We start from the raw sequence: 25713 nt of genomic DNA, 5'->3' as shown, positions 1-25713 counted from the left end.
ATGTGCACCGCCCTAAGAGAGGCTCTGTTTATATAGTGTTCCCAGGATGTCAGTCCCCCGCGCTCCTGACCTCTAAACCTACATGAAGGAGGTATGGAAGAGGCCACGCTGGCTCCTTACGTGACCTACAGGTATATTCGTTTTGATGCTTAAATTTTCATACCATTTTTTCTTGTGCCCAATTTCCAGCAAGGTTTCAATAATTAAGTTATCGTAGTCTACGTTTTAGAAGTAAATGAGATAAGGATTTTACTCGTAGCTCACTAGTACGATGCAATGTGGAGGTGGTCGAAGAGCAACGAAAATATCTGGCGATCATGTGTGTATTCGTCGCCTCCCTCAAGATAATATGCATGGAATTCTCGAATCCTGACCATCTTTCCTTGCTGTATGAATACTTTTTTGGGTTGATTAGGCTCTTCTTAACATGTTTTCGATTTTATGAAAGTCTTAGATCCCGAGAAGTAACAGGAAATTATGACAAATATTCGCTCATTGCCAGCTCGAGCTAAGCGCCGCCCGCCGCCCCCGCCCAGCCAATCCCGCAGCTCCTCTACACGAGTTCCGGCAAGACCTATTATCTCGGAAAACTCTGTCCATCAGACCGAACATTGCGGCGTATTATACTTGGAAAACTTACTATTTTTCTCCTCCCGCAAGCACCTCGCCAAGGGGCATTGAGAGGAAGGAAGGCATGAGTGGAGAGGAAATAAGTGTCTGTTGGTTTGTTGGCATCACGCGGCACCAGCAACCTTAGAGCTCAGGACAGCACGGGGCGGCGCGACTCCTCTTGTAAGGGGCTAGAGGGAGAAAGTTGAAGGGAAAGAGGAAAAAGGTATCGCAGGAAGGTTAGATGATGATTATCCTGCTGACCTATTTTCTGTCATTGTATATCTATATGCATATACATATACGGTGATCAGAGAGAGAGAGAGAGAGAGAGAGAGATTCCCATTCAAATTGTACACATTTGCATGCCACCATTACATGAATATTGTATTTGTATTTTTTTTTTTTTTTTTTTTTTTTGGTAGGCTTCACGTAAGGAGATGACGGGAGGACAGAGCCGAGCTAAGACCCGCTATCGCTGTGGGTTAGCTCAGTGTTATCAACTCCTCTATTATGCCTTCAACCCTTTCGCGGCTATGGGCGTCCTTCATTAACGTTCTGAACACTAGAAATTGTTTGCGCGGAGGCAGAGAAGATAAGAAAGAGTAGGATATTAATTTTGTCTTTAATTTAGACTACATTAGATTTTAGTAGAGTTTAGTTCCAAGATGTGTGAAAAGTTGTTAGTGACTGAGGAAAAAATTGTGTAGCATTGAGAACACCAGAAATTGTTTGTGTGGAGACAATGGAAATAAAATATCGAATAGGAGGTTAATTTTCTTTTATTTTTAGACTACAGAAAACGGCAAGAGATTTTAGTACAAAAATGTCTGAAAAAATTATTGATGATTAAAAGAGAAATTGTGTAGTAGTGAAAGGGTTAAGAGTGTATTCTCATTGTACGTAATACTTGACCTTAAAGTAACCTGCACTTGACAGGTAGGAGTCACCCCATATCACCTGAGGAAAGCACCACACATTACCAGATTTCACTCACGTATGGATGATGCAATAATACAAGCGTTATGACACCTCATGCTTTCATTCCCTCTCTTTTTTTTTTCGACTGTGCAGGAGTTACGTTTGTTACGGCAGTGTTGTGTTGGCTTCCGGCGACCCTGCAGCTCACTTAGCGTCACCTTGCTGTCATTAAGGTGTCACGCCGCGGGCTTGTCTCTAGGCCCAACAGCAAACTAGGTCACGCACCACACCAGGAGGACGCGTCATTGTTCCTCGCCACCACCACCGCCACCGCCACCTCACCACCACACACCCGCACAGTCATCTAGCCTCTTTACATATTATAACACATACAGCCCTCAAGTCTAAACATGCTCATACATGCATGAAAGTACACACACACACACACACACACACACACACACACACACACACACACCATGGTGCGAGCCAATAGTATTCTTTCTTCACTCACGGTTGGTACAGAGGGCAGTGAAGCGTGAATGAAAGATTAGATAAACCAGGGATTTCAGTTTCGTATTTACCGTCAGATACAAGAGATCACTCAATCGCAAAATCTTCCCGCCTTCATCTGTTCTGTCGAGCGATGTGATTCGATGACCGAAAATACACAGCTTATATAATTTTGTTGCACCTGATAAGTATAAGCATGATTGATCAAACTGATGTCTTGCGGTTTTTACGAGAGAGAGAGAGAGAGAGAGAGATTTAGACTAAAGCATACTATTAATCGTGTATTTTTTCGTGTAGTTCATCTATGTATAAATAATGTCAAGTATAATCATACGTTTGTATATCTTAGCTTTTTTTTTTTTCAGTTTCAACAGTATTTACATTGCACATCAGGAACTTGTGGTCAATAAATTAATTAATTAATTATGTATGTATGTATGTATGTATGTACCTATCTATCAATCTACTAAGCTGTATACTCTATATATATATATATATATATATATATATATATATATATATATATATATATATATATATATATATATATATATATATATATATGTGTGTGTGTGTGTGTGTGTGTGTGTGTGTGTGTGTGTGTGTGTGTGTGTGTGTGTATGAACGTTTGTATTGTATGTAAGAAGTTATTACACAAAGTACTTCTTACAAGGCTGTTTCTAAGTAATTATAATGAAATTAACCTTATTTTTTTTTCTTATTCCAGGGGAGAAAGGTAGACACAACACCTGGCTAGTATGACCGGATTGACCGCTTCCCCCGCCAAGTATCATCAGCACTCAGGCAATGCTGTGTAGAAACTTTCCGCCTTACGTGCATGATCATAACATTTCCATGCCCTTGTTTTCTGTGGGGTACAGTACTTGATCATTCCGTTTTCTTTCGAACTATATTGCTAAGTCTTCTTCCGCTTTGTTTACTAGTAGTGGTATGTAGTTGTTGGTATTGGTGTAGTTGTTGTTGGTGGTAGTGGTAGTGGTGGTTATGGTGGAATTGTTGTTGTTGTTGGTGGTGGTGGTGGTACTAGTGTTGGTTATGGTTGTGTTGTTGTTGTTGTTGTTTTTATTCTTCTTTCTTACTTTTCCCATTTTCTTCTTCTTTTCTTCTTTTAACTCGTAACAAGGGTGAAAACTTTTATAATGCCGCTCACAAAGAAGAAAACGAGGAAGAGAAAGAGTGAGCCAGATAGTTTTTAACAGATGCTCTTCAAAAGGTTTCCTAGTGTGTGTGTGTGTGGGTGTGTGTAGTTAATCCTTTGTAATATTTCATGCTGAAGATAAAACTACATCTCATCTGTTACACACACACACACACACACACACACACACACACACACACACACACACATGAACAAACAAACAAACATACATACATACAAACAACCTTGAGAACAGTTATACGAACGCTTCTCGCCTGCTATGTATTCAGTCGCTGTGTCGGCCGTGGGAGGAGGAGGAGGATGAGGAGGTGGAGGAGGAGGAGGAGTGAGAGGGAGGGAAGGAGAGACGAGGAGGAGGGAGGGAAGGAGAGACGAGGAGGAGGGAGGAACAGGTGGCAGCAGTGTGGTAGCTCTAGGAATGAAGAGTAGTTGAATGTGGTGAGGTGGGAGAGAGAAAAAAAAAAAAAGGAAAGGAGAAAGGGAGAGAGACAGAAGAAATATTATCATTGGAGACCTGCTTTTCAGTAGAAGGAGTATCCGCCGGCAGGATTTTACTGACATTATGATTTGCAGTCATAATTTGGTGACTTTTTGCCTGCCTTTTTTTTTCTTTCCAGTGTATTGGTGTGCGTTCCTTTTCAGTAAGTTCCTTTGTGTTGTGTTGGCTTAGTGAAAAGAGAATGAAAGAGAGAGAGAGAAAGAGAGAGAGAGAGAGAGAGAGAGAGAGAGAGAGAGAGAGAGAGAGAGAGAGAGAGAGGGAGAGAGAGAGAGAACGAAGTTAACGGGAAAATTAATGAGAACAAATGGGAAGCAGTAAAATTAAAAGGAAAGAGAAAGAAAGAAAGGAAAAAGAAAGAAAAAAGGAAGGAAGAAAGCAAAGAGCGCAAGAACAAGAAATTAACGAGAGAATAAATGAAAAGAAATGAGAAACAGTAAAAGTAAAGAGAGAAAAGAGATAGGAAGAAAGTGAAAAGGAAATGACAAGGTGGGAAAGAAAGAGAAAAACAATGAAGAAGAAAGAGATACGAACAAATTAAACGAAATATTTTCTTTTAATTACAGAAAAGATAAATATAAAAAGATAATGAAGAAAAGAAATGCGCAGGAAAGAGACTGGAATGAAGAAGAATGAAGGAAAAGACAGAAAAAGAAAAGAATAGAGAGGAGGGAAAAATAAAAAAAAATGCGGAGAAGAGAAATAGGAAAGAGAGGCAGAGACTGTCAACGGATAACAAAAAAGCAGGTAGGAAAGGAGGAGGACGTGAGAAAGAGTGAAATAAGAGAGAGAGAGAGAGAGAGAGAGAGAGAGAGAGAGAGAGAGAGAGAGAGAGAGAGAGAGAGAGAGATCACTGTCATTATATTGAAGGTGGAAGTGACTGCCATTACAACACGTCCGCTCCTCGTGAAGACACTTGGCAGGTATTATAGAGCATGACGCGCAGTGTCTCTTAACCTTTTGTTTCTTCATTTATCTTTTATCTTCCTTAGTATGTTCTCTTCTGTTTGATTTATTTTATCTATTTATTTATTTTATTTATTTATATATTTCTTTAAGAGGCACATGTGTGTTTTTAATCACTACAAGGTCTCTCTTTTTTTTATTTTTGTTATTGATATGTGCTTTTTTCCCATTTTCCTGTTTTTTTTTTAGGTTTACAGTCTATTTTTTTTCAGTCTAGCTACTAATCTCTCTCTCTCTCTCTCTCTCTCTCTCTCTCTCTCTCTCTCTCTCTCTCTCTCTCTCTCTCTCTCTCTCTCTCTGCTCTTTTTTCCTGAGCTCCCTTTCCTTCCTCTGCCATCATTTATGCTTTTCCCTTCCATCTCTCATCTTGTTTCACCTCCTCATCTTCGCTGTTCTTTCCACTCAATCTTTCAGTCTCCACCACCAGTAGCTGGGAAAACGACAACAGGTATGAAAACGCACCGCATTTACCTTCTAAAAGGCATGGTATTCTCTCAGTGACGCTCGCCGCCTCACCATGAGCATATACTACAGCAACCCAAAACTCTACGGGATAAACGCGCCTGTACTGCGGACCTGATTTTCTTTTTTCAACACGATAGGGCGAACTGCTCTATAGCGGGAGGGCATTTTGCCTGGGAGACGGTAATTTGGTGTTTCAGGTGCAACATAAACTCTACGTATGCCTCTTGTTATGCATTAGTTGAGTGATGTGGTCTTTATTTAGGTGTTATTGCATTAGGGTTATATGTGTATGTAGGTGGGATTGTAAGAGCATAAGAAGTAAAAATATAAAGGAAGCTGCAGGAAGCCATCAGACCTACATGTGGCACTCCCTGCATGAGACATGCCTAAATATTTTCAATTAGATGAATGGAATAGACTAAGTACTCAGGCTGTTAGTGCCGAGCCAACAGGAAGCTTGAAAAGAAGATTAGACATATTTATGGATGGGGATGAAAGGTGGAAATAGGTAGGTAAGCTTTATACAGATACTGACACGTGAACGAGTAGGCGTGATGGATTCTTGCTGCTTCCTTTATTTTGATATGTCCTGATGTGTTAAAAAGTAGTCGAAATAAGATACTAAGATGCTTAAAAAAGCGGTGCACTGTTTTTTGCAGTGCTCTCGAGCATCAGGATCAGTATTTAAGATTTGTTGATTTATCTTCATTTTTCTTGTATTTTCACGAATGAACTTCTCTAATCACGTACTAACGAGCTTCACATTTAAGCAGAAAAGTGAGAACATTACTAGTCTTGTTTTCTCTTAGTGACACCTCAAAGGAGCATGAAGCCTGGTGCCTTAAAGAGCTAGTGTCTTCTTCTTTATCAAGCAAGCATCTTAGAAAGTGCCTCATCCCTATAGGATTAATGTGAAGTGCTTCTTTTATTTTTTTATACATGTGACAGACTGCTTGGCTTTCTTTTTTGTGTTCCATTTAGTTTTCAGCTTCCCCCATATATATATATATATATATATATATATATATATATATATATATATATATATATATATATATATATATATATATATATATATATATATATATATATATATATATATATATATATATATATATATATATATATATATATATATATCCTCATATTATGGCCCCCCTACATTTTGCTACATGGCCCCCCAGGAGGCTATGGCCCCCAGTTTGGAAACCACTGCTCCAGCTATCGGATATAAATACTAAAGTAAATTTTCTTAATTTAATTAATGAATAATATTAATACATAAAACACATCCAATATGCTGCCAATAAGATAACAATCACTACACAGTCTTAGTTTTCTTTCCCATTGATAATAATTGCAAATTTTCATCTCCATTTAATGTTCAAGAATTACTGGAATCTTCTTACACAAAGTACACACGGCGTAATTTAATTTTTCAATAATTCTTCGTTCTTCGTATAGGAAAACATGCATAGTGTCTGCGCTACGGCGATTTACGCAATTAGCTCTCACTAAATACACACACATGAAGTCGCGCCACAGTAATTTACATCATTGATGTTCAGTTAAAAGAAATACATACTTATAACTTCGGTGCCACATTAATTAAATTAAAATTTAATAAGAAAAAAACACACAGAACATAACACAGTCTCATTCAGTACATGTGCATGTATAAAAATAATAAACCTAAATATGCTATCGTTGCTTCTCTCCCATCCTAATCATGAAATAACTGATTTCAAGACTGCATTACAACTTATAAGCTTCACTTACTTTACGTGATCCCGTCCATCTTTGTCACCCTCAGGCTGGGCCTCTCGGAACTTCTGCGGCTCTCTCTATTAGTCTGCTGTCTGCTACCTCTGCAACCTCTGCTACTGACTTCTCCTTCATTTACATGACCTAATATACTCTATTTTCCGTTACACTTTTCCCTCAAAAATTATTTCCATGATAAGGTCGAAATTCCCATACATTCTCTCCCACACATATGAGTGTACGGTAATACAATTTATGTACATGACCCGCCCACAGGCGTGGCGGTATATATAACTTTTCGCAATCAGGACATCAGGGATGACAAGGCCCAATTAGACATGACCCAAACGGGGAAAAAAAAAAAAAAAATATATATATATATATATATATATATATATATATATATATATATATATATATATATATATATATATATATATATATATATATATATATATATATATATATATATATATATATATATATATTTTTTTTTTTTTTTTTTTTTTTTTTTTTTTTTTTTTTTTTCCGTTTGAGTCATGTCTAATTGGGCCTTATCATCCCATTTCAAAACAAACTGCTGCTCTGGTCCTGGGTTTTCTATTTCCTTTTCTTCTTCCTTGTTTTTTTCTTCTTATTTCGTTATTCTTCTCTTCTTGTTTCATCTTCAATGTAGGTTTACCAAATGTGTGTGTGTGTGTGTGTGTGTGTGTGTGTGTGTGTCCGCGCGCGCGCAAATGATTAACCCACACTATATATATATATATATATATATATATATATATATATATATATATATATATATATATATATATATATATATATATATATATATATATATATATATATATATATTAATTTTTTTGTTTTCCACTAACAAGTTTACGTAGGCTTAAGGTGAGCCTAGTGGAAGTCACTCACTAGGATAATTATTTACACAGAGGGTTAGCGTGACGAGATTTTCCAGAGCAGTTTTGGAAGTAAAGGTTACTCGACTTGTGGCTCTCAATGTATATAGCTATATAACCTCTTCACTTCACTTCGCCACTATTGCCCAAGACGCCTGAGGTAGTGTTGTGAGTGATACAGTGACTCCTCTCTCACCTCCACTTAATAATGACCTCAACTGCTACTGTATACTTAGGAATTTGACCATTCGCTCAAAGTTATGCATATTTTATTTTTTTCAATGAGTGGCTACGCGTGTCTCTGCCCTTTATTCTATGGGCATCCACGACTGGTCAAAGGAAAATATAGAGAGTGCACAGTCTAGATACTAGTGCAACTAATAAGATAATAATAAGAGAATTTTTCTCTCTCAAATGGAAAGTAGTAATACTTTTTAGTTCTAACTCACCAGTTTGCGATATTTCTTTCACCTCATCAGTCACATAATTGCATAGGTTCTCTCTATCAGGTGGATATGTAAGTGTACCTGGACTGGGGACGAGGAGAAGGGAGAGCGGAGAGGGAAGAGATGAATGGTGATATAGAGCGAGAGGGGAGAAGGAAAGAGGAGGAGGAGAGGCGAGATGAAAGGTGATGCGGAGCAGATGGGGCACCTAAAGGTCATATTATATCAACCCACTCAGTTCACTTACACGATGAATGTGACTGCTTAGTTGAAGGAAATATGGCAAGCTGCTGACTGAGAGGCACTTAGAGCATCATGACGAATAGAGAGCGAGCATATGAGTACTAATTGTTGTCGTCAGAGGCGATAGCGTATTTCCAGGAAGTGGCTGGACAAAGCATCATAAGGTGGAGCGGAGATGGTGAGTTGATTCCACTGAGACGTGAGCGAGAGATGTAGAGATGAATGAGAGTAGCAGATGAATGGAATAGACTCAGTAAACAGGTTGTTAGTGCCGAGTCACTGGGGAGCTTTAAAAGATAAGACAGATCGATGAATGAGGATGATAAGAACATAGGAATATAAAAAAAGAAAAACATAGAAAAGTGAAAGAAGTCACAAGGTAGTCCCTCAATAAATGTGTTTGCTTATAGATGGAAAGAGAAAAATATCATTTATACAAGGACCACCACGTGTTGGTCTGATGGCTTCTTGCAGCTTCCCTTATTTTTTTTCATGCTCTTATGTTTTTGTGTGAAAATCTGTTAGGAGAGTAGGAAGGAGGCATGGGAAGGGTAGGGGTTGTGTAGGTGAAGGTAAAATGGACAGGAACACTAAGATTAAAAAAAAAAAAAGCCAAAATAAAACATATTGTTAGGGAAATAATTTATTACTTACAAAGAATAAATAAATGGCAATAAATAGCATCGCTCCGCCAGCGGAGAACTTAATCCTTATAACCTAAATAATCACACTTAATACTCTAAACTTATAAAGAGCAACGTAACAATTGACCTAAAGGAGACAAGAGTAGAAGAATGACCCAAAACAATCAATAAATATATAAAAATAACTGATAACTCTAATATTCTCTCAAATCAAGATAAAAAGAAACTGAACAAGCAAAATTAACTTAATTGAGACAAGAGGGAGAAGAAGAATGACCCGAAAAAAAAATAAATAAAAAGTAAAAAAAAAAAAAGATTGATAGCTTTGATTTTCTCTCAAATCATGAAAAAAGGAAGCTAAACAAGTTACCGGCAAAGCTTCGACCAAAGTGAACCTGAAGCGTGTTGGATTGAAGGGAGCTTGACTCACCAGGAAGCTGGAGGCGAGGGAGGCGAGGCGAGGTGAAGGGGAAAAGAAGGGAGAGAAGGTGAAGGGGAAGGGGAAGAGAAGAAAGGGAAAATGAAAGGATGAAGGTGAAGGTGAATGGCAGAGTGAAGATGAAAGGAAAGGGGAAGGGGAAGAGGAAGAGGAAGGGGAAGGGAAAGGGGAAGGACGAATAGACAGACAAACAGAGAGATAGGCAGACTGGCACATGGATAGAGATGAGGTGAAACTACATAGATCCTTTACAGAGTAGCGGAATCTAAACAAATTAATGGCTGCAGATCTGTGAGAAAATATGAAGTACGAAACTAGAATATGGGGAAGATTATGTATTATTATTCACAGTTGCCTCGGTTAGTGATGTTATGAGGTCGATTGAACTTCGTCTATAAACGGAACTGAAATTAATATGTGAACTAATGGATTGGTCAGTAATGCTCGTGGGATAAGGCTTTGCAACGGCTCGAAAAATATAGATTCTGATTCAAATCCTAAAAAAAAAATCAAATCAGTCAGAAAACAACTTAATCAGCAGATTGCTTTAAGAGTAACGGGTAAAAAGAAAACGGGGGATGTGAAAGGTGAAAGGGTAAGTGTCTAATACTGCAACTTAGTTCAAAAAGTTTTCCAGAATATGACATCACTAGTTTAGGAGGCAACTGTTTTTCATGCATCTGCTGAAAGTGCGTCCGGTCAAAGAATAGTACGTGGGGATGGTTCCTGGATGGTAGTCCCTGAGCTCCTTTGGTCCGGGTCATCCGTTAGTTTTAGTCACTCGGTCGTGGCGTCAATCAGTTAAGGGGGACACAAGCTATGTGATAGAGCGAACAGGCATCGGCCTAGAAGACTTTAAACTTAAGACAAATGGCAGTTTCTGAGTTACTATGGCGTTGATGGAAGGAGTTTTTATGTAATATAAGATCATGTCATGTAAAGGGGAAGACTCAAGATGAATAAATGACAAAGAAAAAAAGAAAAATGCATGGTGGTATCTCTTAACACTCCCTGGGACGCATGTAGTACGTCAGGGAGTCATGGAGTGCGCAGGACTGAGATCGTCGGGGGTTGTGGCAAGAGGGACGACGTGTGGTGAGGTCAGGTGAGTGTGATGGAAGGGCGTGTGCTGGGCTTTCATCGTTATTGAAGCATCCAGACACAGGCTTAGAAGATTCCTGATTAGGGGACCTCTATGGCGGAAGGAGTAAGGGTAATGTCTGGGTGGGTGGGTGGGTGAGTGGGTGGGTTGGTGTCACTCGTCCGTTGTCAGTCGTAGTATAGTTGTCATAAGTCGTGGTCCAGCAGCCAATCAGCAGCTGCAGTGTGGGCCAATTAGAAGTCGTCGCGTGAAGTGATCAGTCGTCCCTCTGGTGTCTCCTCGTGTCCTGAGTAGTGTGCAGTCAGGGCGTCTGTGTCTTGAAGTCGTATCTACATAATGTATATTGACCAGAATATTTTTATGATGTCTAGGGCGGCTGCACCCGAGACAGTGGGCGTCACCCTCGCCGCGCACTTGGGCTTGGCGAGGGTTTGCGTGAACGTATCGTCAGCGTCAGACTGGAGCTTGGGGAAGCTCTCCATTCTTCCTGCGTCAGTCCTGAGTCGTCATTCTGTCGTGCCGTGGGAACAGGTTTGGTTCGCTTACCTCTTTAAGAAACGTCTCCGTTCACTTCAAAATCCTGAAATGAGTTGACAGTCTTCCTCCGTGTTGCCTCCAGTGGATAGCCGTACCCTTTCGCTGCTCCGCCTTACTTCTCCGTCTCCGTCTCTATTTCACCATACTTCTCAATGGCGTCAAAGACCATCTGGGTGAACATCTGGAATGTGGAAGGTGACTCCATGCCCCTTCCCTCCTCTGTGGACCTCCTGTGGTATCCGGAGTCATAGGACTGATAGGTGGAGTGTCCTGCTGGGTAGGCGGCGTAGTGGTACACGTCCCCGGTGCCGGTGTCCCCGTAAGAGGTGAGCTTCTTCACGTGCACTGCAAACACGAGGAGAACATGTTACAGCAAGAAGGCAAATCAATTACCCTTTTTTATGACAAACTCAATCACAAAAGAGACAACTCAGGAAAAGGAAACGAGAGGTAAAGAAACATAACTAATCAAGAAAAATGTAAAAGTGAGTTCCCACACGCCCGATACTTCATGTCACAGGCAGGCTACACACAGACCGCCCTCACTCAAGCCACTACTCACTGAGAAGGATGCCAAGAATGACCAGGATGGCGATGTTCACACCAAGGATGGGCAGCGCGAACATGCCGAAGGACAGACCACTGCCCTTGGAGAGAAGGGAGCTGGCAATAGTTGACATTCCCATTATGGAAGACAGGTCCATGCTGTCGATGGTACTTGTTGACCCATAGGTGCCATAGCCGCTGCCTCCGTGGGTGCTGTGGCTGTCGACGCTGTATCCTGTCACTTTGCCGCAGGTGGAGCATAGGCGACCTTCGGCGGCGCCTTCCTCAGGTTCGGCATTGATCTGCTTAAGAGAAAGGTTGGTTCACTCCTTTCATCTTTGTAATTCAATGTCCCTGCAAGTTTCGACTTGATGTTTACTCTTCGACAATCATCTGAACCTGTTGTGGTTTCTCCTAAAGCTTCACAAAGTGGTATAATGCAACTTTTAAATATGATTTCGTAAGATAACACTAGCGGGAAGGAAAAGCTGAGTAATTCAAATCTTCTGTCAAGTAAAATACTCTAGTGTTAATCAAATAAAATAACGAGTGTCTTTATTGTCAAAAACCAGGCCAAGAATGAATTCATTGTCAGATAATCCAAGATTTTTTTTATGTAAGAGGAGATCTGGCCAGAAGCTACAAAAAGATTAAAAAAAAAAGACCATTGTAGTGTCAGTCCATAAAATTAAAGATTCAAAAAAATTATTCATGACTGGATGAGAAGTGAGAGGACGATGAGAGAGTGAGATAAGAAGACGAGAAAGAAGTGTCTTGAAACCTCCCTCTAAAAAGAATTCATAATCAAGAACACTCGGAATACAGGAGACCGAGAAACAGTAGACAAAACAAGCAAACCTCATTGCCAGCGTCGATGCCTTGGTCCGCCCAGGAGGGGCCGATGAGCAGCGCACACGAGAAGCACAGCAGCAGCGGTAGCCAAGACATCTGGAATGCGCCACGTGTTAGCATCTCCAGAAGAACCGGTTGTTTTCCTGTTACATTTTTTCCCCCGGTTTGTGTATGTGTATGTCTTAATGAAGCGTGGCATTATATCTTCCTTGGGTAGGCAGGGATTCGGTTTAAATCAATTCTTGTTTAGAGAGAGAGAGAGAGAGAGAGAGAGAGAGAGAGAGAGGAGGTTGTCAGTTGCCTGGAAGATAAAAAAAAAATATGGAATTTCATGAGAATGTTCAACAGTTATGCATGAAACTTAGCAAGGGATAACAGTAAGGAATAAGAAACAGGTGCAGAAAGATCCGATGTTTTAAAGGAACACCTGCAGTAGAGATCAGGAAGAGGATAAGAAAAATATAAATAAACACACCATAATTCCAATAAAAACCTTAAGGCATAAAAAGAAAAAAAAAACAGTAATAGAAGAAAGGAGGACATGGCAGGCGACTTGAAGAAGACAAAGGAGACTTGGAAGGACCAGAAGGGAGTGACTGAGATAAAGATAAGCAGGGAGAGGGTCTGTGTAGAGTTAAGGGATACTTAGGTAATAACTTAAAGAGCAAAATGTGGAGAAAGTAGTAAGGAAGAAGAAAAGAAGATGTGTGTTGGTGATGGGCATCTGGTTTTTCCTCTTCAGGATGAAAAGAAAACGAAGCAAGTGGAACCATCAGTTAGCTGACTTTATCAATATGCTTTACAAATTACAGTTCAAGAAGAGCGGTGAACTTTCAGACGAGAGATGTGAGTGAGACTGAAAGGCGGAGGGAGGAAGACGTGAGATAAGGAAAGGAGAGAGGGAGAAAGAGGCAGAGATAACGCTATTGTTAAGAAGACAATTGAATGTGTGCAGAGAGATAAGACGATACCGCCACGTACTATTGTTCAAAGGAAGAGTTCAGTAAGTGGGAGAAGCAAGGAAGGCAGAGGAGAAAAGACCAGAAAGACAAGTGATCAGATTCGGGTGAGAGGAAAGTGCGTGCAGGGGGGAAGGGGAGGAAAGGGGGCAGATGGGAGGCTATTGTGGAGACGTCATGAAATCATCCTCCTCTTCCTGCTCCTCCTCCTCCTCCTCCTCCTGCTCCTCCACCTCCTTATTCTTCTCTTTACCATTTTCCATTGCGTGTTATTATCAGTATTATCATCATTACACAGTCTACCCCTACTATCACGAAAGATCTTCCACCTTCATTCACATCATTAGACGTGTTCTTGTTCTCAGCGCAGCGGAGAGTAAACACCACCACTTGACAACACTATTCTGCCGCCTCTACCCTCAGCACCTGCAACCCCCGTGAGGCGTAACTCTGCATTAACCCGCGGGCTTCTGCTAATTCTAGTCTGAAATTGGATTTTCTAAAGGCATAGTTACTCCTTTGCTCAATCTAATAGTTTTCCTTAAAGTTGGTCTCTCTCTCTCTCTCTCTCTCTCTCTCTCTCTCTCTCTCTCTCTCTCTCTCTCTCTCTCTCTCTCTCTCTCTCTCTCTCTCTCTCTCTCTCTCTCTCTCTCTCTCTCTCTCTCCCATTATAGGTTTAAAGTGGTTCTTGTGTGTTCCTTTTATGGCTACTTGTTTTTGTTATTTTCTTTTTCCTCTTCCACTTTTTTTCCCAGGGCATAAGAAACTGGACAGACACCACTCCGTCTGGCATGCCACGTATTCATCGCTGCCGCCCTTCAAAAAAAGCAAGTAAGAATTAAAATAATTGCCTCGTTCACCAGTCACGTCATACGGGGAAAAAAAATATATTGCTGTAAAGTTTTTGTTTGTTTTTTTGGTTGTTTTTTTTTTCATGGTTTTATTTAAACCATTAGATAACGACTTCTCTCCAGTGCTGACTTGGGCTTTATGTGTTTAGTATGTTTTGCTGTTCTTTAACACACACACACACAAATAGAGAAAGAGAGAGAGAGAGAGAGAGAGAGAGAGAGAGAGAGAGAGAATGTGTGTGTGTGTGTGTGTGTGTGTGTGTCCTGTCACCATTGTACCCTAGCCAGCACTGCTTAATCCTCACAACCCCTTAGCGACGAGTTTCCGAAGTGGGCGAGTATCAAAGGCGTAATCTGCAATGACACAGGAGGCAAGTGAACCCGCCGCATACAGGAAGACACAAGCAATACTGCCTAGCGCCTGGGAGTCACCGGGCAACATCCCAGATACTGCCTAGCGCCTGGGAATCACCGGGCAACATCCCAGATAATATGTATCCTGCACTCAACATCACCTCATAAATCTTTCCACCAGTCCGCGCATAAAATACCTTGTTGTCTGTTAGTAAACACAGAGACGGGAAAACGTTTATGAACCTTTTTAACGAGTGTTCCTACTGTGTCCACACCTTCACTACCTGGTCCTCGTGGCCACCCGGGAAGTGACTGTAAATCTCTAGCATGACTTTTACGTAAATCTTGACAACATTCCGGCGCCTCGGCTTGCCTTGTAAGGTCTTGGCGCGAGGCCACGATGCTCACAGGAGTCAAGGAGTCTAGTCAAGTTTCTCATCAACAAATTGTGACTTAACTTTCAAGATTCCTCGGTGAATTTGTTAACTAGTATTTTTTCTCTTTTCCCGAGTCAGCAAGTTTTTTTTTTTTTTTCGTATCCTTGTGTTAAGATGTTCATTATATCCGCCAAGCTCGTGTCTAGTAAAGTTTTCCCTGTTTCTCTTATCTTTTCTCATTTAAATTATTTTTTCTCTTGCTTCCTAAGAATAAAATTGTTAACTAGTATTTTCTTTTTTTTCTGATTCAGCATTTTTTTCCTTGAGTTAAGATCGTAATTATATTTGCTCCACTCGTGTCTAATATTTTTTCTTCAATTTTTTGTCTTATCTTTTTTTTCTTTTCTTGCTACAAAGTACTTTCTCCAGGTACAAGTTTCTTTTTCTTTTTACATAACTTTTTTTTTCTTTTTTTTTTAGTTTCTACGTTCTTTTCCTCCTTTCCATTTTGGGATGTTGATTATAGTCTTGTCAGCTCCTGTTAGCGTAACAAGTTTTTCCTTCTTGTGATTCTTCTTCTTCTTCTTCTTCTTTTCTTCTTCTTTTTTTCTTCTTCTTCTTCTTCTTCTTCTTCTTCTTCTTCTTCTTCTTCTTCCTGTTCTTCGTGTTGCTGTTGTTGTTGTTGTTGTTGTTGTTGTTGTTGTTGTTGTTGTTTTCTTCTTCTTCTTCTTCTTCTCCTTCTTCTTCTTTTTCTTTCTTCTTCTTTTTACTGTCCAAATCCTTCTTTTTCCTACAAAGGATTTTTCTCTCAAAACAATTCTTATTTCCCTTATCATGTGACCTTTTATTATCTTCAGAGTTCTTTCGTTTCCTTCCTTTCCTTTAATGCCTCAACTTCATCCCTTCCGAAGTACCTGATGTTTTTAGTGATTCAGCCGCTTACCGCAAAGACAAATAAATGGAAAATACATATCAATCTCACAGTAAAAGTTTAAGTAATCTAAGTTTTATGAGTCATTTGGCTTCATGTTATGTTAGCAGACGAAGGAACAAAAAACTTTAGAAGAAGCAATAAAGAAACTCATTAAGGTAAAACAGGTTCTGAGTGAGTGTGAGGTGATGTTTGTTGTTAGTGATGATGGAGGTGATGGCGACGAGAGAGAGAGAGAGAGAGAGAGAGTCAGGCTGTGTGTGTGTGTGTGTAAGTGTGTGCAAGTAGGCTTTGAATTTCATTATTAAAGATAATTTTGACGAGGAGGAAACAGAGAGGGAAAAGAAAGAGACTCTTATCTACTAACAGTCTCTTTACGAAACTAAACAAGTGATAAATTCCTAACAGATCAGAAGACATAATACAGAAAGAAAAGACCGCACGAAAGATCAAGATTAAAACACAAGGCACAGTTAAATTAAATGCAGGAGCTTACTTGTATGTGCCTTTATAACCTGTTCACTTCACCTACTTCGACACTTAATAACCAAGCCGTCTGAGGTTTTGTTGTCGGAGGTGCAATGACTCTCTCTCTCTCTCTCTCTCTCTCTCTCTCTCTCTCTCTCTCTCTCCCATTATAGGTTTAAAGTGGTTCTTGTGTGTTCCTTTTATGGCTACTTGTTTTTGTTATTTTCTTTTTCCTCTTCCACTTTTTTTCCCAGGGCATAAGAAACTGGACAGACACCACTCCGTCTGGCATGCCACGTATTCATCGCTGCCGCCCTTCAAAAAAAGCAAGTAAGAATTAAAATAATTGCCTCGTTCACCAGTCACGTCATACGGGGAAAAAAAATATATTGCTGTAAAGTTTTTGTTTGTTTTTTTGGTTGTTTTTTTTTTCATGGTTTTATTTAAACCATTAGATAACGACTTCTCTCCAGTGCTGACTTGGGCTTTATGTGTTTAGTATGTTTTGCTGTTCTTTAACACACACACACACAAATAGAGAAAGAGAGAGAGAGAGAGAGAGAGAGAGAGAGAGAGAGAGGCTGTGTGTGTGTGTGTGTGTGTGTGTGTGTGTGTGTGTCCTGTCACCATTGTACCCTAGCCAGCACTGCTTAATCCTCACAACCCCTTAGCGACGAGTTTCCGAAGTGGGCGAGTATCAAAGGCGTAATCTGCAATGACACAGGAGGCAAGTGAACCCGCCGCATACAGGAAGACACAAGCAATACTGCCTAGCGCCTGGGAGTCACCGGGCAACATCCCAGATACTGCCTAGCGCCTGGGAATCACCGGGCAACATCCCAGATAATATGTATCCTGCACTCAACATCACCTCATAAATCTTTCCACCAGTCCGCGCATAAAATACCTTGTTGTCTGTTAGTAAACACAGAGACGGGAAAACGTTTATGAACCTTTTTAACGAGTGTTCCTACTGTGTCCACACCTTCACTACCTGGTCCTCGTGGCCACCCGGGAAGTGACTGTAAATCTCTAGCATGACTTTTACGTAAATCTTGACAACATTCCGGCGCCTCGGCTTGCCTTGTAAGGTCTTGGCGCGAGGCCACGATGCTCACAGGAGTCAAGGAGTCTAGTCAAGTTTCTCATCAACAAATTGTGACTTAACTTTCAAGATTCCTCGGTGAATTTGTTAACTAGTATTTTTTCTCTTTTTCCGAGTCAGCAAGTTTTTTTTTTTTTCGTATCCTTGTGTTAAGATGTTCATTATATCCGCCAAGCTCGTGTCTAGTAAAGTTTTTCCCTGTTTCTCTTATCTTTTCTCATTTAAATTATTTTTTCTCTTGCTTCCTAAGAATAAAATTGTTAACTAGTATTTTCTTTTTTTTCTGATTCAGCATTTTTTTCCTTGAGTTAAGATCGTAATTATATTTGCTCCACTCGTGTCTAATATTTTTTTCTTCAATTTTTTGTCTTATCTTTTTTTTCTTTTCTTGCTACAAAGTACTTTCTCCAGGTACAAGTTTCTTTTTCTTTTTACATAACTTTTTTTTTCTTTTTTTTTTTAGTTTCTACGTTCTTTTCCTCCTTTCCATTTTGGGATGTTGATTATAGTCTTGTCAGCTCCTGTTAGCGTAACAAGTTTTTCCTTCTTGTGATTCTTCTTCTTCTTCTTCTTCTTTTCTTCTTCTTTTTTTCTTCTTCTTCTTCTTCTTCTTCTTCTTCTTCTTCTTCTTCTTCCTGTTCTTCGTGTTGCTGTTGTTGTTGTTGTTGTTGTTGTTGTTGTTGTTGTTGTTGTTTTCTTCTTCTTCTTCTTCTTCTCCTTCTTCTTCTTCTTCTTTCTTCTTCTTTTTACTGTCCAAATCCTTCTTTTTCCTACAAAGGATTTTTCTCTCAAAACAATTCTTATTTCCCTTATCATGTGACCTTTTATTATCTTCAGAGTTCTTTCGTTTCCTTCCTTTCCTTTAATGCCTCAACTTCATCCCTTCCGAAGTACCTGATGTTTTTAGTGATTCAGCCGCTTACCGCAAAGACAAATAAATGGAAAATACATATCAATCTCACAGTAAAAGTTTAAGTAATCTAAGTTTTATGAGTCATTTGGCTTCATGTTATGTTAGCAGACGAAGGAACAAAAAACTTTAGAAGAAGCAATAAAGAAACTCATTAAGGTAAAACAGGTTCTGAGTGAGTGTGAGGTGATGTTTGTTGTTAGTGATGATGGAGGTGATGGCGACGAGAGAGAGAGAGAGAGAGAGAGAGTCAGGCTGTGTGTGTGTGTGTGTAAGTGTGTGCAAGTAGGCTTTGAATTTCATTATTAAAGATAATTTTGACGAGGAGGAAACAGAGAGGGAAAAGAAAGAGACTCTTATCTACTAACAGTCTCTTTACGAAACTAAACAAGTGATAAATTCCTAACAGATCAGAAGACATAATACAGAAAGAAAAGACCGCACGAAAGATCAAGATTAAAACACAAGGCACAGTTAAATTAAATGCAGGAGCTTACTTGTATGTGCCTTTATAACCTGTTCACTTCACCTACTTCGACACTTAATAACCAAGCCGTCTGAGGTTTTGTTGTCGGAGGTGCAATGACTCTCTCTCTCTCTCTCTCTCTCTCTCTCTCTCTCTCTCTCTCTCTCTCTCTCTCTCTCTCTCTCTCTCTCTCTCTTTCGCTCTCCTTACTGATAATTATTCTCTTTATAACTCCCTTATCCCTACATCTAAGAACATAAGAACATAAAGTAATGGAAGTTGCAAGAAGCCGTTAGACATACACATTGCAGTCCCTGTAAGACATTTATTTTTCTTCTTTAGTTTCCCTGCTCAGCTTTCATATTAACTTTCTATCCTCCATTTTCTTTGCCAGTCTTACTCCTACTCCCAAAGCATTCGTCAAGATTTTTTTTTTCTTTTTACGTCGGTGACAGAATAAATTGCTTTACTTCATCAATAAGCTCAGTAAATACACATTTTAAGAGATTTTCTTGCATTTCTCTGTTCTTTTTAGTTTATCTTTATAGAGCATGTGTTGTTTCTATTGATGTTTAACCCTTTGCTGTGAATTCTATTGAAGTTAAATTAAAAGTGCTGCAGACTTAGATTTTAATTATAAAACACACCACTGTACATCACACCAAAATGGAATGAATAACTGAATAGTTCAGGACTTCTTCTGTTGTTTCATTTTGACTGGATTGGCTGAAGTGATTCTAATAAAGTAGAAGGTGAGTCATTAGCAAAGAGTTAAGCATTACAGATTGTCTAAAGAAACTCAATTGAAGTAGAAAGTCCATTATTAGGAAAGAGTTAAGCAGTATTTTATTATCTAAGGTTCTAAGGTGACTCAAGTGATGGAGGAAATTAGTCATTAGGAAAGAATTAAACAAAGTAGATTGTCTGAGGACTTAGGTGACTCAAGTAAAGTAGGAAGTCACTCGCCAGCAGAAAGTCAGTGTAGATTCTCTAAAGTGACACAAAATAAGAAGTCTGTCATTACTAGGTGTTAAGCGGAATATTGTCTAAGGTGATTTTAGTGAAGTAGGAAGGGTGAAATTGGCAACCATTGAGCTGCTTAAGCAGTGTTGATTATCTGTGGTGACTCAAATGAAACACATTATTGACAATCATACAGTTAATTAAGCAGTGCGTGGCGAGAATCAAGGGAGAGAGAGGTTCAGCGCATGAGGACGGCGGTGGAGGCGGCGTCTGGCCATTGCATTCAAGCAGCGGACACGAGAATCATATGTCAGGAGACTTTACAGGTTGCCTCGCCCTTATAGAGACTCGCTTGTAACCCGGTGAGAGAGAGAGAGAGAGAGAGAGAGAGAGAGAGAGAGAGAGAGAGAGAGAGAGAGAGAGAGAGAGAGAGAGAGAGAAAGTTAGTCAAACAGACAGAAAGACAGACAGAAAGAAGGACAGACAGAAAGAAAGACAGGCAGAGACAGACAGAGATAGAAAAATCAAGCAAGAAAGAAAGCCTTCATGCTAATTTGCTTCTAGTCTCCTTGTAAGTAAATATCACCCACCTAACTACATGTAAAGAATATACGAACGTCAATCAATAATAAAGATATACAGATGATAAACTAATCGATACATTCACTGTGGTATCGAGGCTGGGCGTTGCAAGGCGTGGCGAGGCGGGGCAAGGCGGTGAGGAGGAGGCGAAAGGGAGGATACAACGGGACATAGTGAGGAGAGACTAAGGTAGGAAGGGACGAGATATGAGAGGCGAGGAAGAGAGAAGACACGATGATATGAAAAATTATACTGGTGAGGAAAGATGTAAAAGAAGTGGAGAGAAATTAGGAAAGAGTGTGAACCGAGTTAGGGAGAGATGAGGTGTATGTGTATAAACTGGGGATAGGTAAAAATGAACGAAGGAAGGATGGTATGAGGTGTTAGAAGGAAGGAAAAAGTTAAATTGAATGGAGGTAAGAAGGAATGAGATATTAGGAAGGAAGAAGTAAGATTGAACGAAGAAAAGAAGCGATGATGTATGAGAAGAAAGGAAGTAGTAAAAATGAACAGAGGCAGGAAGAAATTAATTTGACAAAAAAACGGAAAAAAAACACGTCAGAACATAAGAACATAAAAAAAAAAACATGACAATAAAATAAGGAAAACCAGAAGATTCTATCATTCCTACACGTAAAAATTCCTACATAAAACACATCTGTCTATATCCACCTACCATCCCTGTCTATAAATAAATCCCACCATGCACCTTTTTTAAACTTCCTATTGACACTAACAACAACATAGGCGTGTGAGGACGAGAAAAAAAAATAGAATACGAAACAGATTATGTAAATTTGAGTTAAGAGAAAGTAAAGTAAGTCAGGCGAGGGGCGTTACATGCCTATACACTAACAAGAATCCACATTAACATTACATAGCTCGTAAAACTTAACCACACTAAGGCAAGGTGAGGACGGAGGAAGGTGGTCTGGCAAGATAGCACGGGTTTAATGAGCAAACTAAGGATGTGTCTCGGTCTGAGTGGCAGATAAAGAAACGTCTGCTGGTAAACTGTCTTTTTTTTATCGCTGGCTCATCTGGGTCACGTTAGATGGAGGAGGAAGAGGAGGACGGGAAAAGGGAATGAAGGGAGGGAAGGAAGAGGAGGAACGGATGGTGGGAATAAGTGGAGCAAGTGATGTATGTACGTAGGTGGCTGTAAGATGAAACTAGTAAATGAAGGGAGGAGTACGAGGGAAAAGAAAGACAGAAAGAACTAGAACAAGAACAAGAAAAAAGACAAACAAAAACAGAACCGGAAAAAGAGTAGGAGAAGAAAGAAAAAGAAGATCAGAAGGAAGAAGAGGAGGAGGAAGAGAAGAAGAAGAGACGGGATCAGAAGGGACATTCCTACCACGACCAGTTCTTCTCCTCAGGCTAAATTATATAGGTTTGTTTTTGTTATTATAATATCTCTCCTACTACTGCTACTGCAACTATACTACTACAAATTCCCTCTCTCTCTCTCTCTCTCTCTCTCTCTCTCTCTCTCTCTCTCTCTCTCTCTCTCTCTCTCTCTCTCTCTCTCTCTCTCTCTCTCTCTCTCTCTCTCTCTCTCTCTCTCTCTCACATACAATGCAAAACCACTACCATATTATATTCTTCAGTTTTTGTTGAATTTGACGCGCCAGTCGAAGGCAAAATCTCTCATGGAACAAACTTATTCAGTATTTGGCAGCTTCTTTTAACCTACCTCGAATAGAAGAAAGGTAGAAAGTACAACATCCAAAGAAAAGAAGGCGAGAGGTTGATACACGATGCCTCTATGGTGACAGGAAATTAGTGTAGTAATGATAATGTCCTCCAATACTGACGAACGTGTAGGACGATGGTAAGGATTTTTTCCCTTGCATTATGTTAACATCTACTGAGTGATGGTTTTCCGACAAGCTATGAATCCTGAAACATCTTGAACACTACTCGTACTGACACTCACTGAGAACTTAAAAAAAAAGAAAAAAATAGTGCATTTATGTATTACTAGATTGAAGAAGATAGAAGATAGAAGATTGAAAGAAGAGCAAGAGGAAGGCCAAGGCTGAAGAATACTCCAGGCCAAATAATGCAACTAGCAGAAGACAGATCAACAACGAATATTGACTGACAACGCCAAAGACACGACAGCGCGGTAAGGATATATGGGTGAATGGAAAGCAAAAAGAGCCTTTGAAGTGAAAGCTTAAACAAGGAGACTTTTCTGGAGCACTGTTCTTTGTATGGACACCCGCTGGAAAACTGAAGTATAGTGCATGACTGGAGCAGAGAGTTTCAGATGTGGAGACTTGCACTATGGTAACATTCTAAAACACCGTTCTTTGTACACGCACTGGGAAATTGAAGTATAACTGGAAAAGAAAATAACTTCCTATGTGTAGACTTAAGAAGACCATGGGTACGTTTCTGTAACACTTATCTTTATAAAGACATCAGAAAACTTGAGTATAGCGCGTAACTAGAAGAGAAAAGAGCCGCAGATGTGAAGGCTTATGATGCTATGAGTACTTTCCTGGAACGCTGCTTTTTTGCATGGACACTGAAAAACTTTAGTATAGTGCGTAACTAGAACAGGAGCTTCTAATATGATGAAGACTCAACAGACTAGGTAATTTTCGCAATGGATCACTTTTGAACTTGGAACAGTCAACATCGCCGAAACAGATCCTCGATTTACATCCATATTATCCTATATTAAGTAACCAGAATTTGCAGCGTGAAAGGAAACAAACCGCAGATTCGAAGCTTGGAAATGTTTGTCGTGAGCCGAGTGCGCCAACCACCACCACATTACAAGGATGACGGGAATGATAGCGATAACGATGATAATAGCAGTCGAGACAATAATAATGATAATCCAATTAGTGAGAAGTCATGTCAAATTTTTCGGCGATTCATTATTTTCACTCTTGAAATATGTTTACCTCCTTGTGTGTGTGTGTGTGTGTGTGTGTGTGTGTGTGTGTGTGTGTTATTTTGCTCTAGATTTTAAATACTCGAATACCACAAGAACAAATATCTTCGTTTTTTGTCTTAGTTTTGACTTATTTCTCTTATTATTATTGATGTTATCCGTCCTTTCTCATATGTACGTCTATGTATAGTGAGTACATGTGTAATAGCCTCCATTGTGGATACTCACGGTGTACACACACACAGGGAGAGGTGGAGAGGCGGAAGAGGTGTGGTCGTGACGGGGAAGCAGCGCGATGTCTGAACCTTGAGTCTCCACCACCTCTTTTATAGGAAGCTGCGGCAGAGCACGGTCCAGTGACGCCCACCGCAGGCTAAACTGGGTCTCTCTCTCTCTCTCTCTCTCTCTCTCTCTCTCTCTCTCTCTCTCTCTCTCTCTCTCTCTCTCTCTCTCTCTCTCTCTCGCTGAAAATGGAAGGTAGAGGAGATAGAGGAGGAGAAACAAGAGGAGAAAGAACAGAAGTGGTAGGTAATTATGATAATGGTATCAATATAGAATGATTTCTCTGGACTCTTTTGGGGACTTTTTTTTTTTTTAGCATGCATTGAAAGTGTATCACCTGAACCAGTCGGGTACAATGTATGGAACGGGTTACTGGTGGAGTGGTTGGAGTTGATGTTGGTGATGGTTTTCAAATTCCTGTTTTTGCTTGTGTTTTCTTTCTTTTATTTTTTTCTTTTTCCTATTTTCTTCATGTGTGTGTGTGTGTGTGTGTGTGTGTGATTTCTACTTTTGAGGTTTCCTTCGTGTGTGGTTCAATTTGAGTTTTTTTTTTTTTCTCCTTTTTTTTTTTGACGGGGAAGAGAAGAGGGCGGGGCAGGGAGGAAAGAGTGGTTGTTTTTTTTATTTTTTTTATCTTTTTCAGTGGGTTTCGGCGTGTGTGTGTGTGTGTGTGTGTGTGTGTGTGTTGGAGGGTTACTAGTGGGCGGAAGGGATTAGTTCTTGTTATTGTTGTTGTTCTTATAAATTTTATTTTTATTCTTATTCTTATCCCTGTTTCTTCTTCTTCCAATTCTTCTTCTTCTCCTCCTTCGCCTCCCACTCCATCTCCCTCCTCCATCTCCTCCTCTTCTTCCTCAATTCCTAACCTACCCTTTATGTTCCGAACACTACATGTAATCTTAACAAAACCAGTGTTTCTGACCATTACACTCTGATCATTACACCTGTACGCTCTTTCATCACAGGTATAATGTACTTCTCCTAATGGTCTGAAAATTGGCACGTACAAGATTGCAGTATCGTGTAGTATCATCCCTTCACTCAAACTATGATAAACTTCTCTAGGGAGATTAGATACATAGTAGTGATGCTGTACTTTGAAACTTTCTTCTCCCATAAGAACTAGTTAGAAAGGGTGGCATATATCATTAGTCGGGTTCTGTGTTTTTTTTTTTTTTTTTTAGCATCAGATGAGGTGGAATCCTTGCCAGACTACAGCTACAGTTACGTAAATGCTCGACCAAGCTGCACATTTCCTTGCACTACAGCCGGTTGGAAGTACGAGAAGTTAAAGAGAGGTGGTGTTCGAGGATGTGGTGTCTGGGTGATACATATGGTCCCTCTTAACGCTTCTGATGGTGTTGGTGGTGTTGGTGGTCCCCTCAGCGGTGTTGCTTTATGGTAATGATGAGTTGCACTTCAAGTCTTCCCTTTTTCTCCTGCCAAGGCGCTTACTCATGTTCTTAAAAAAGCGCTTACTGTGTGTCTCTAAACTTTCTTTCTCTAAATTTTCTTCATTGTCATTTTCTCATTCCCTGTCTCTTTTCCCTTTTTCTTCCTCCTTGCGCCTTTATTCTTCCTCCTCCTCCTCCTCTTCCTCCTCCTCCTCCTCCTCTCTACCTCCTCATGGAAGTATGCGAATCTTAAACGCCCTTCTTCTTTTTTATATAGTTCTCCTTCGTGTCTCTTTTTCTAACCATCTTCACCTCTTACTTCCGCCCTCTTTACTTTCTTCATAATTTACTTCTTCCCTTCTTCCTTCCCCCCTACATCAATTAGTCTCTCTCTCTCTCTCTCTCTCTCTCTCTCTCTCTCTCTCTCTCTCTCTCTCTCTCTCTCTCTCTCTCTCTCTCTCTCTCTCTCTCTCTCTCTCTCTCTCTCTCTCTCTCTCTCTCTCTCAGATAAGATAGCGGAAAATAAATA

The 25713-nt window shown here is 39.9% G+C and overlaps 2 protein-coding genes across 2 annotated transcripts in view; both read right to left on the bottom strand.

Moving 5' to 3' along the window:
* LOC135107323 (uncharacterized) overlaps positions 1-13 on the bottom strand; it is a 1345-nt gene extending 1332 nt beyond the window's left edge. The window contains exon 1 of the mRNA XM_064017031.1: positions 1-13. This exon is cut by the window's left edge and continues 73 nt beyond it. The gene's annotated coding sequence lies outside the window, so the exon portion shown is untranslated.
* A 9128-nt stretch (positions 14-9141) lies between these two features.
* On the bottom strand, positions 9142-23808 carry LOC135107322 (uncharacterized). The gene is made up of 4 exons (XM_064017030.1): positions 23737-23808; positions 12638-12727; positions 11796-12081; positions 9142-11578 (listed from the first exon to the last, which is right to left on the bottom strand). Exons 2-4 carry the CDS (start codon positions 12725-12727, stop codon positions 11346-11348), a joined length of 609 nt encoding a protein of 202 aa, XP_063873100.1. The 5' UTR covers positions 23737-23808; the 3' UTR covers positions 9142-11345.
* Positions 23809-25713: the final 1905 nt, after the last annotated feature.

This window comes from Scylla paramamosain, chromosome 15 (assembly GCF_035594125.1).
Source record: "Scylla paramamosain isolate STU-SP2022 chromosome 15, ASM3559412v1, whole genome shotgun sequence".
Classification (NCBI taxonomy): domain Eukaryota; kingdom Metazoa; phylum Arthropoda; class Malacostraca; order Decapoda; family Portunidae; genus Scylla; species Scylla paramamosain.
Note: the sequence above shows the minus strand (reverse complement) of the source record. Positions and strands in the feature narration are given on the sequence as shown.

Bases quoted from the DNA above. Each gene is read 5' to 3' on its own strand.
- LOC135107322 (XM_064017030.1), bottom strand. From the start codon at position 12,727: ATGTCTTGGCTACCGCTGCTGCTGTGCTTCTCGTGTGCGCTGCTCATC. The intron at 12,082-12,637 runs GTTTGCTTGTTT...TCTCTTAAGCAG, and splicing joins GCATCGACGCTGGCAATGAG to ATCAATGCCGAACCTGAGGA. The intron at 11,579-11,795 runs GTGAGTAGTGGC...TCGTGTTTGCAG, and splicing joins CATTCTTGGCATCCTTCTCA to TGCACGTGAAGAAGCTCACC.